General features: G+C 31.4%; 1 protein-coding gene and 1 long non-coding RNA gene across 2 annotated transcripts; both read left to right on the top strand.

Moving 5' to 3' along the window:
* Positions 1-1,051: 1,051 nt before the first annotated feature.
* On the top strand, positions 1,052-8,618 carry LOC128184117 (uncharacterized). Its single transcript, XM_052853463.1, has 5 exons — positions 1,052-1,158; positions 1,278-1,721; positions 1,828-1,908; positions 2,194-2,262; positions 7,817-8,618. Exons 1-5 carry the CDS (start codon positions 1,107-1,109, stop codon positions 7,939-7,941), a joined length of 771 nt encoding a protein of 256 aa, XP_052709423.1. The 5' UTR covers positions 1,052-1,106; the 3' UTR covers positions 7,942-8,618.
* Positions 8,619-10,546: 1,928 nt separating this feature from the next.
* Positions 10,547-12,270, top strand: LOC128184118 (uncharacterized). The gene is made up of 4 exons (XR_008243694.1): positions 10,547-10,713; positions 11,320-11,386; positions 11,662-11,761; positions 12,016-12,270. It is a non-coding gene; the product is annotated as an uncharacterized LOC128184118 (long non-coding RNA).
* Positions 12,271-12,518: the final 248 nt, after the last annotated feature.

Here is a 12,518-nt window from a genome sequence, read left to right as displayed (position 1 = left end):
GTGTTCAGCTTTAAGCTAGAAATCTTTGATTTTAAATTTTGAATGGAACGCGAGCTCTGATATATTATCATTTTATTGTAATACAAGTCAATACTGTCATTTCCTTGGAATACCAATACCTTTTGTCTTATTTTCTCTTTAAAATGATTTCAAATAATAACAAACCAAAACATTAATTTTCGTAATGTCTACTTATTGTTGGGATGTGCTTATATAGTTTATTAAAAAAGTGTGAAAGTAAATTTTGTCGAAATTCATTTAAAATTTATCAAATCACCTTGAAGTCAGTTTTATGTAAATGATAGCGGGAATCCAATTACTCCGGAATTAAAAAGAATTAATCGTTATGCTTCATAAAAGGTCACATGCAAATAATCACCATTATTTACATTTTAGAAAAATGTACAAGGGTACCGGTAGTGTATAAAATTGACAATCTCAAATCTATTTAGTTAAGAAATTGTATTTAGGATTTTTTAACATGAAATGGAGTATTATCATCGAGCATGCATATCTTCAATATAAAATTACTTATATTTTCACAATTAATCTAAATCTAATGCAAAGAGAACCAGAGGACGATTTCATTTTATTATGCAATGTACATGTACTACAATATTCCTTTTCTCGAAATAACGTATGTTTTTTTTCATTCAAAGTGCTGATCCAGTGAAAGCGTATAAAATTGCTGTCGTTGGATATGTCGTTTCATTACTAAACTCTAGGATCAAAACTTGATTAAATGTTTGCTTCATTAAAAATTACAACTGCTATATTAGTTTAAAATAGGTAAATTGTCATTCTTGTTCAAAAAGTTATATCAAACTGGTCCAGCTTTAAGTACTTTCAATACTTTGATTCATAATAGATAGCTCTAGTTTTTGTTTCATGACATAAAATTAATGCTGATACGCTAACTGCTTTAAAGGACACACACCAGAACCTCAACATCAATCGAGCCTTCTGTTTGTGATACACATGTACGTGTGTGAATCAGAGGAAGGAAACGATGTCTAATAAGAAGTACATATTACATACTCTATTATAAAGTCAACAATCTTATTTTTACGTTGTTTTTTTTTTTATCATACTAGCCTGATGCCAATATGGGATTTGCATTCAAAGTATATATTGTGATATCACTTATGCATTTAACAGGTATTTACACTATTACATTTTAATCTGTAATTTTGTTGGTTTTATATTAAATGAACCTTTATTTTTTATATCATCATTTACTCAATATACAGTATATAAAATGCGTTTTGTAATTTAAGATGTATTGTGCTTGCAAACACGCTTTATTACGACAACGGAATATAGATACACGTACTTAGACCGTTATGGAATTCCATGCAATGGATCTACTTTCCTTACTTTCCAAGTGGAAGCATGTCACGACGCTCATATAGCATTAAAATCCCCAATTAAAGGAGGACCAATCGAGATCGTCATAGGTGGGTGGGACAATAAACGATCGTGTGTACGGCTCACTCCACAAGGAAACTGCCTTGAAACATATCAAGGAGCAGTTTTGGATTGTAATGAATATCGCCCCTTTACTGTGTATTGGGGAGATGGACAAATCCTTCTTAAGAAAGGAAACGCCAAGGCCGGAAAATCCAACATCTTTCTTAATCTTACTTTGAATTATCCTCTTGATGACGTAAACGTAGGGATATCTACTGGCTTTGGATCTTCTGGAATATGGATGTTTGAGGGTATAAGTATAATTTAATGATAAATCATGTAAAAAGAAGGATAGTCTGTATTTTGAATGATCTTAGTTTCTTATGAAATAAATTGTCTTTATTTCCCTCTACAAAGATGAACCGGCCAGTGCGACAAGTAGAACAACAGAATGTTCGTCGTTTGCTGCTTCTTCGGTTGCAGTGATCATTGGTTCAGGTAAATAATGTTTGCATTTTGTAAATTCTCGAAATAATCCATCCCGATCTTTGCATAAGTTTTTCGAGTGTCATTAATAGATGCGATTATATTCATTATACACTCTCATGAATTCCTTACTTACAAATACATTATGTATATTTTGATGCTGGAATGATATTTTGAAGTTTCTTTTTCACAAGATATTAAACTATGCACATAATTCAAATTGTTTAAATGATATAAAGTTTTAAAAAAGCCAACAACTATGTATTGCATTTTTAATTCTATTTCATTTGATACTAGTTGGAGCGGTGATCATTTTTGGAATAATTGTTGGTGTATTCTATAGCTTCAGGAACTGCAAGAAAAATGGTATGTAAAATAAATCATCATTATTTACAGATTTAAAAAAAAGAAAGTAAACAAATAAATATATTTACTTATATTTTGTTCTTATGATTAAACTCCAGGCTTACTAATCTCAAGCTATTGCTACATGTATGTGAAGAAAATATCAAAACCTGTATAATGATGTTTTTTCTCTTTATATGATTCATTGATGATTTATATCCGAAAGTGTCAAATGTTTCAATTTTATCTGACTTGAGGACGTACCCATCTATTAATAATAATTATTTGTTTTTCATATTAGTTAATTAAGGTAATTATCCATACGTCACAAAACAACGTCTGACGTAATTCACGCGTTTTTACGTCTTGTCCGTGCCCGATCTAATTGAGACCTAGATGTATTTAACAAGGAAACCAAGCTGACTTAAAAATGGATTCAAAACAAATCTGTCAAAAATCCTGACAACTGCAATCAATTATTAATCAACGGAATGAAAACACGTCTGGATCGTGTCGAATGCGTACTCTTTTTGAAAATATAGACGGCTTACTTTTTCCCTGCATAAACATCATTCAGTTGTAAGGTTGAATTGAATCCGAATCTTTGAACAATAATCCCTGAATGTCCATAAACATCCAAAATGAAACCCTGACCGCGATCAATTCCAGTGAAATAAGGGAGATAAATACACAAAGGGGAATAATTTGATCTTTACTCTATATACGCTTAGCAACGAACATGAATATAGTTTCCCCAAAAATTGTTTTTAGAATTAAAATCATAAATTGAAGAAAAGTTTTTTTGCGTGGACCCTGAGGTCCACGCAGAAAATATATAAGCAAAGTTAAACCGGATGCTATGGGGAAAATTAAGCCTGCGTATGAGCTAGCCTGGTTCTAGTGTGTAATAAGTAGCTCAGGGAACCTGGGCTGCGTTTTACAAAGGAACTTATGACTTACGACCAAATTAATGAATGCTAATTAATCACCAACTAATCAATGAATTATTCTTATGGCTGGAAAATATATTTATGGGAATTGAAATATTTGTAAACAAATGGTTTTATGTCAATTTTGTTCTTTAAAGATCATTTTACGAGACTGTAAATATTTACGACTTTGTCGTAAGTTCTTTTGTAAAATGCAGCCCAGGCTAGCACACGTTTATCTGAATCGGGATCGGGATTCCGTGCCAAATGTGTGCATGAGTTCAAAGGCGCTGTATTTGTAATGTTGTCGGTAAACAGTACAGAAACAAAGTTTTCCTTTTAAAGCAATGATTGGCATGTGATGTGAAATATCAGTATTATGAAATAAGTTAATGCCAAAACTACAACATGCATCAAATAGCATAATTGGCAATGTTTTTTTGTTTTCTGAATACAGAGGTATCTTAAATTTACTTTGATAGTAAGCGAGCCTAGAGTTCTTCCCGATTTAATTTTATTAAGCATTTAAGTATGATTGAATAATTATGTCACTATATAAAAGTTTAAATCTCAAGAAAAATGCATCAAAATATGAAATTTTTCATTTACTCAAAGCTGTCACTTAATAGTTAACAAAGTAGTGCGAAGCAAACTTTCTTCATAGATAGATCATAATTATTTTAGAAGTATGAACCCTGTAGATTCTGAGATACAAAGTCAGGGCTATACATACATTTATACGTAATACAACGTACAAATTTAGTGGTTAAAAGCAGAGGGCTAGAGTCGGTGGAATCTCTGATAATCTTAAGGCTTTCTCGTTTTCGTTGGAAATACATACAAATGGTCCACGTATTGTAGTCCTTTTTCAAAGGACAGCAACTGGTTTATTTTATAAAACAGTATTTAAAACCAGTAAAAATAGTTGAATAGAGGTTTTGTCTTGAAAACATATCAGGTAATGAGAGTTTTCCGCGTATATGACTGCAATTTCGATCTCGATTGATAATACCTACCGATATTTAAAACAAACATCTTATGCGATTTATATGATACAGATAGATCAACGGTTTGTTCAAATCATGTTTTCTATTTAACAAAAATCTAAACATACTTTTGAGAGAGATGAAATAATAAACCTATGCAAAGTTTTATTTTTACGGAACTTTTTTCAAAATATAATATATGATAACACATGTTAGGAAAAAACTGAATGCATGGTTATGATGTTCACGAAGCCTTGTACCAAAATTGTAAAATTGATAGCTCCTGGGTCAGAGGTTCAGGCTCCATAGTGGGTCCAATATGGCCATATGGTAAAAATGTAGTAAATCTTTGAAAATATTCTTCTCTACTCCCTTATATATTTGTTTAAAACTAAATGCAAAGTAATGATGTGCCAGATGTCTTCTACCTAAATTTTAACCAATGACACCTGAGACAGGGGTTTAGGCCCAAAGGCGGGGCCAATATAGCCACATAGTGAAAATTTATTAAATCTTAAAAAAATCTTGTTTTTTTTACTTTCACACATGTGGGAAAAAACCTTAATGATTGATAATGATGTCCACGAACTATGGCCCCTGGGTCAGGGGTTCAGGCCGTAGGGTGTGGGCAATATGGTCACATAGTGTATGTAATGTTTAAAAGTCTTCTTTTCTACTCTCACATATCTGTAAGAAGAAAACTGACTTCATAATTATGTTTACCAGGAAATCTTCTACTACAATTTTAAACTTCATGTCCCCTGGAGTATGGGTTTTGACTCTAGGACGGGGAGAAAATGGATGTATAGTGTTTATGCATATAATGTTAAAAAAATCGACTATTGTCTCGAGTGTAGATATCAACGTCTAAAATATTAATGGTGTTGAAAAAAACTCGGAAGAAATAAGCATCAATTTTTTAATGCTGCTGATATTTTAACGTTTAGATTTACGGATAATAAAATTTGTAAAAAAAAAAAAAAAGATTTGAAAAAAAATCAACTGAAACAATAACACTTCGTTGAAGTTACATAATGATGTTTGGTGGAAGTTTGGTGCTTTATTGAAAATTTATAATTTTGCATTGAAGGTCATAACGTTACACTATTACTTATTAGGTTTATTACTGACTGTTTACAGAAATTTGTGGGGTCGGTAAAGTCCATAGAAGGCGAGGCGGAGCCGAGCCTTCTATGGACTTTACCGACACCACAAATTTCTGTAAACAGTCAGTAACAAACCTAATAAGTGTTTTGTTTTGTCGAGGACCTAAAGTTTGATATGTAAACAACAAAAGATAATATATAAGAATTAAATTCATAGGCTTATTCTCTTATTTTGTACCTTTCTCGTCAGTCGTCTGAGCAAACCTGAATGCCATTGTATATAAAATCGTTTTATTACGTCGCGGGCAAAGGTTTATCACTCTAAATCATTTTGGGGCTTAAAAATTCAAGGTTTGTGTAAAAATTCAGCTCATATAACGTTACGTCCGCCATGTTGCCGTATAAATTTTGACGCCTGCCGTGTAAAGAGATTTATAAGGCAATCACGTGACACGATTCATCAAATGATGTCGAGATATTCTTGTCCGAGGCAAAACAAATGATATTCCACGATTTTTGGGGTACTGCATTACATACGATAGAACTATAAATTTAAAAAAATATGTACCAGTTTAAACATTTCTGCATTCTCAATTTTATAAGAAAGAAGATATTTTTTGTCCAAGTCAATTATGATACTACTTTTATCAATTATGATAAATTATATGAGATAAAATCAACCTCATGCCTAATTAAAGTTTTTATTTAGTGAGTGAGGAATCAAAATTGGATGATATGTAGTGGGATTATATAGCAGAAAAACATGTATCATATTCATAGAATTAAGCATCTATGTGTGTGTTACAAAAAACGGAGATATAAAATATCTTAAAACTAGTACATATTTTTATTGTGTATATTGGTTTTAGTGTATATTATTGGAAGAAAAAAAATAATCTGAGTTTTTATTCATGGGATCTAATGTTTTATGTTTGCTTACTATGTAGATTGTGAATATTCAATAAAAGAACTACCCTTTTATTAGCTTTTGACATATGGTGCTTGTGTTTTCAAAACGCAAGTTTACGCACTTTGTTCTTCCAGATACGTAAAAAGCATTGGAGCGTAGAGGACGTTCAATTCTGTTTATCATAAATATTGACATTTACAGTTATACCTTATTACAAATTCTACATATGATTAGTTATAGTGTCTATTCTTTAAAAACGTAAAGTAAAAGTAGTATCTAATTTTAATTGTAGAATAATAAACATCGAATGAGGTCCCTTATTCTCTTTGTCAATTATCAAGAAAAGAAATTATCAATCAAATGTCAATATTGATAGATAGGCATGCTTTAAGATCTAAGAAGTCAGAGAGAATGAAAAAAACCCCAACCATATAGTATCTTTTTTCTGTGCGATTTGGCTTGATAACCACAAACATATACATATGGTTTAGAAATATGAGGACAGCCTCCTATTGTGTAGCAAAATCGAGATTCTAAATAATTCGCTTGACTTACATTGAAATACTTTTGAACATTTGTGTAATTGATTTTTATGTATCTCTTGACTTTGACAATATATTTATAAATAAAGATGTAAAAATGTTAAAAGCTTAAGGTTAAAGATATTTAGACCTTTCAGCATTTTCTGATCAAAGATAAGTTTTTACACCAGTGACAGGTTAATAACATATATCACTTCTTACTTACTACCTACTTACGCGTGCATTTCGTCGACAAAATATGAATAATCGATGATTAACTTCCGATATAGTCAATTGCTTGAATTCATGTGATCTGAAGATTTGAGTGTTTGGTCATTTTATCTAATGTAAATACTTAATAACAGTGGCAGAGAAATGAAATACCCATCGATGTTAAACTTGATAAATAAAATATATAATCCTTTATTTTGAGTAAAAAAAAATCACCGGAGGCAATCTCCAATCGTTTATGTGATTGATAGTTTAGTTTGACCAAAAATATTATCATTAATGAACGAGATTCCATCTCCCAATATTACATTTATTTTTCCTTAAGCCAATACGATTCTTTCTAAATCACCATTAAACTTGTAATAAAGAAAAACGGTTAACAATCCAAATATATAGTAAAAGATTATTTACTTAATGAAACTACACGGCGGTCGGATTTCCGCGCATCTCCACAGAATTAAGCCCTGTCATTGTGACTGTTTTTTAATGACCTGGTATGGTGACTAATTAGCAGAGCTAAGCTATTCAGCCACCTTTCATTTAGTTTTAAGTCAATAAACCAGCTGAATAAATGGTAGATCTTCATCATGTGCTCATTGCAGCACAGGTGTCTCAGGTGAAACCTGTAACAGCACAGGTGTCTCAGGTGAAACCTGTACCACAGGGTAGGAAAACAACACCGCAGCCGTGGTGGTAACCATAATACAATTCTTTCGTAGACAGTATTACAGTTTTGATTCATACACATTGTAAATACTTATTTATGTTTAATCTATGATTGTTTGGACAATTTATATTTATTTTTATTTACTTTAATTTATTATATTTTTTTTAGTTTACTACATCAAATACACTGTAGCATACTTTGAAATGTTTTATTTTCAATTTTTAGACCAATCAGCAAGTTCTGAAACAAACAAAAACTTTGAATCAGAACGACAACACGGATTGGATCAAATAAGCGAGCATCACTACGACTCCTTATCAGCCACTACAAATAACCTGGAACTTTGCTAAAAACATATAAGACCGACCATCGAAACACAGAAATGGTGTTGCAAACTGGGCAGATCATGAAATCGCAAAATAAACGTTTAAACTGTTTTTAATTACTGAAAGAAGTCTATCCAGATCAGAATATTGATTTTGTGTACCAGTTTCTAACAACTTGCAACGGTTTTTAAGTCCACTTATAGTTTAGTAATTTTTTTAATATACCATGTCAGCTATTTCATATAAATACACGTTCAATTATTAGATACAACAATTTTAAATGAATAAAAAAAAATTGAAAAGGTTTGTCAAAATTATCAATTGCAATTATACATGATTAAAACCATTTCAGAAATACATTTGGAGAAATTTACAAATAAAAGGATAAGTTCAATGTCCTTTATAAAGCTCGTCATATTCATAGACATGCATCTTATACATGTATTTTTTTCCCTAGTTATGTTTTGTTCAGGCAGTCATGTTGACAATTGAGGTATCCAAAACGTTTATTGAATTACTTAAATGGCTCATATGTTTAAAATGCATATAAAAAAATGATCAGTTTCTTAAACACAAAGAGATAACAGTTATTTAAGAACATATTATTAACGACAATTTGATGCTACATCTAAACTGTATTTAAGAAAACACTTAGCAAACAATAAACGTTAATACCTCTTTATCTGTTATACTTGCTCCTATTCAACACACTAGTCGAAATATTTCTATTTTCATTTTTTTTTTCAAAAATTACTTTAGTATTATCGCTTTCTGAATAAATTGAGCTGTATTATGAGCAAACATAGAGTTGCAATCCCGTAAGTCTGTGAAGAAAAGTAGCATTTAAAAAAAAAAACTTTAATGTATGTACAAGACTGTTATTGATATTTAGATTCAGATTAAGTCCCTTAACAAAAGTAGCATTTTATACTTGTATATATGCGCATGCTTTTCATTGACATTCAGATCTGATTACAAAATTACTGTCAGTTGTCAAAAGACACGTACCATACATCCATATTTTATGAATTTTGAGAACATCAAGTAGGCTGGGTGGTTAACATATCACCTATCAGATCTACCTTAAATCTATAGATATGATTTGAAATCTATGAACTATCATTATGTTAATAAAAAACTTAATGTATTTAAGGTTTTAAATTTGACTATGTTTTATATCTTAATGCAGATTTCTTCTTTTAAAGGATATCAATATAGTCTTAAAATGTCCACGACCATCCAAGCCTTTTAAAGAGAAAGCGTATTTTGTAAAGAATCTACAGCCATGTCTTATTTTGATAAAAAAAAATAAGTCATTAAGAAACATGTATCATGAGTTCCTTATCTGATTACGTTGCTATCAATCTGTTAGCACAATAGTCAAAACTTGCTGTAACAATTTCTTTCTGTAAATAATAATTGTATTATTGCTATTAATTCCAAAACCCTAAGATTATTCCTATACGATGTTTTAAACATCTTATATTAGATCTAATAGTATGATCGGGAATTAGTTGATACATTCAAATGTCTTTATTTTAACTAAAAATTGTCTGGGGAAAACAATAAACCTAGTTTTCACCTTTACCATATTGTGCATTATTAATATCACTTGGTCAGGACAAGTGTTTTAAACTTCAAACATATTCTAGTCTATAGTTGATTAAATCTTTATGATCTTTGCATTTTAAATCAAACTCTTATATACCTATGTCACCACCATTTCTGAATATTTCAGCTATGTGTAAGTAGATGCTTTAAATATTTACCTATAACTCATTTATGCACCAAAATTATCTATTATCGGCATATTGAATTACATTTTAGAACCGAAAATATTTACATATTCAACTGTCTGTGTCTGTAATAACATTACGTATCAATTTAATTTTGGAGCCTATAGCCCAATATTTTCATAAAAGATGAGTGACACAAATGGGCGTGTCTTATAGCATAACCGAAAACGGTGTTGGCTGCGCCGCATATTAATACAATTAACACAATATAAACCATCATTTTATTACCTGATATTTGCCCTTTTCTTTCTTATGTCTACAAATGCTTTATCTTACAGTACTTTCAACATTTTTAGGTCGACTTTTGGTTTACCAACTGAAAAAGCTTGCGACTTCGCGTGATAAGGAATATTTCAAAACAAGGTGTTTACAGTCCTTACCGTAGTGTAAAAAAAATTATATGCAATTCTTTTAAATGAGTTTCAATCAAACTGTGTCATATAGAAAGTTTAAAGCTTATATATGTAGCCTGATTAAAAACGCAAACACCTGTTTATTAGTAGTAAGGGTATATATAGTCTGGGGTTTGTATGGGGTCAGTAAAATGAGGTCACCTTCAAAATCTGGGTAACCTAGGGTCACCTGGGTCACTAATGACCTTGATAAATGAGGTCAATGTCAGGCCAGGTCTCCTGCTGAGGTCAGGGTCAGGTCACCTGCTGAGGTCAGGGTCAAGTCACCTTGAGGTCACCCTGATGAATGAGGTCAGGGTAAGGTCCACTTGGATAATTTTCAGGTCACTAACAGTTTGGAGTCACACTGATAATAGACTCTATTCACGCGACCAAACTTCCGGTTTTTAAATCGAGTCTGAGGGTACATAACACAAAGCGGTATGGCAGAGAGAAAGCTTAGCTCTATATCTCATTGCTGCGTGCCTCAATGTAACGGGGATAGCAGACAGGACTTTTCCCTATCATTCCATCGCTTCCCCAGGGATCCTGTGTTCTGAAAACAATGGATCATTAAAATTAGGAGAGACGAAGAGCCAAACTTTAAGGTAAGTTTATCGAGGTCAACAAGTACGAACCAACTTTTTGTGTTTACAATATGATTTGTAAGAAAAGAGCGAGTGTTAGCGACATACACGTTATTTTACCTTTATATATTGATTCTGCAGAATCTAAAAGAATTATCAATTTTCATATATATTAGTATATAATGTTAAAATGCCGCCTACATTAACCCGAGATTCCTCTGATGCTTAACCCCCCCCCCTCCCCTCTTTCCCCAAGACTACAGATGCGAAAAACCGTAATGCATATAGAAGCGGGTTGCATTAGTACATGCGTTAAAAAACTCTTACATTGATTTCATTAGATAATGGTGTTAAAGACAGCAAATCATTGACAGCTGATTGAACCCTGTCAACCTTCAAGTATATGTAAATTTTCATGAATTATGACTAAATGTGGATTAATTCATCTCATAATACATGTAAACAACATATAACATTTGTAATAATCCTGTGTGATGACTGCTGATATTAATTGGCTGATAAAAGAGAAACAATAAAATGGACAACATTATGATTACATGTAGTACCATGGCATTGTTTGTTTTTTGTTGTGTTTTTTTTTTCTACTTAAGTGCATTTTTTTTTTAGATTACAGATTCTACTTTTGTGTGCTACAGGCACTCAAAACCAGATGATATTGTTAAATCTTTAACTGGTATGATTTTCTTTGAATTCTCCAACCAAACGATATTGATAATAAATTTACATGCAATAATTATAAATGATTCTTTTGAAATAATTGCTATACTATGACATGTAATTATTATTAAATGTAATTATATTGTCAACATTTTGAAGATTGAAACTATTTAAAGTGACATTCCTACCAAATTACTTGAAATTACTTTTATAAAAATTTCAGACATGGCAGACAAGCCCTTTCAGTACTCTCTTTCGGATATTAAACTAAGAATGCTTTTATTGTTAAAGGACTCAGAAAACTACGACATGGAGTTTTACCAAGTGTATTTCCCTAGTCAAAAATAGCATCTCCTCGAAAGCCCTCAAAGAGGAAACCTCCACCTCAGTGGTATATCAGTCTTATGCATACATTATAATCAGTGTATATAGTATAATTAAAGTGTGATGCTCACTTATTACCATAAAATAATAATATTCTTCATTTCAATTTGTAACATTTGAGCAACATAATACTGCTAGTAATTATTTTCTTTAACTAGTTAGTGTAGTCATAATTGACATACCTGAATATTTGATGATTTTTATTGACTTACATAATGCATAAGCAATCCCCTCATTATAAATCAACATTTAAATTTACAGTGACAATGCGACTGAAGAAAAGTTAACCACACTTGCCGTAAGCTCTACAAAATCGTGCATGCAGCCTCCGAGCCTTGAACACGATTACTGTGTTGAGAAACCCTCACCAGAAGAAGATCTTGAAGTAAGTTACAAAGGATGTCTTATGTTCTGTTTGTGAATATAAGTATATTTACAACTTTTCAAAAGTTTTTTTATACCCCCACTTCAAAAGAGAGGGAATTAAAGTTTTTTAAACTGTTTCATCCCTGTGTGTCTGTGTGTTTGTCTTTGTGCCTATCTGTTCATAGCAGACCGGTTTTGATAACTTTTTACACAAGTTTTCAGAATTATGATATGTTTTGTACAGTGTTTCGTGTTGTAGAACCAACAGACACAAATATGATCAGGTTGTCTAAAGTTGTCTAAATTTATTAGTCAAGTAAATTGATGAAGTGACCCTATTGGGCATTAGTTTAAATGAAATTCAAAATTACTAATATGATTGTAGTGCTTTGGCAATT

The sequence above is a fragment of the Crassostrea angulata genome, chromosome 5, assembly GCF_025612915.1.
Source record: "Crassostrea angulata isolate pt1a10 chromosome 5, ASM2561291v2, whole genome shotgun sequence".
Classification (NCBI taxonomy): domain Eukaryota; kingdom Metazoa; phylum Mollusca; class Bivalvia; order Ostreida; family Ostreidae; genus Magallana; species Magallana angulata.
Note: the sequence above shows the minus strand (reverse complement) of the source record. Positions and strands in the feature narration are given on the sequence as shown.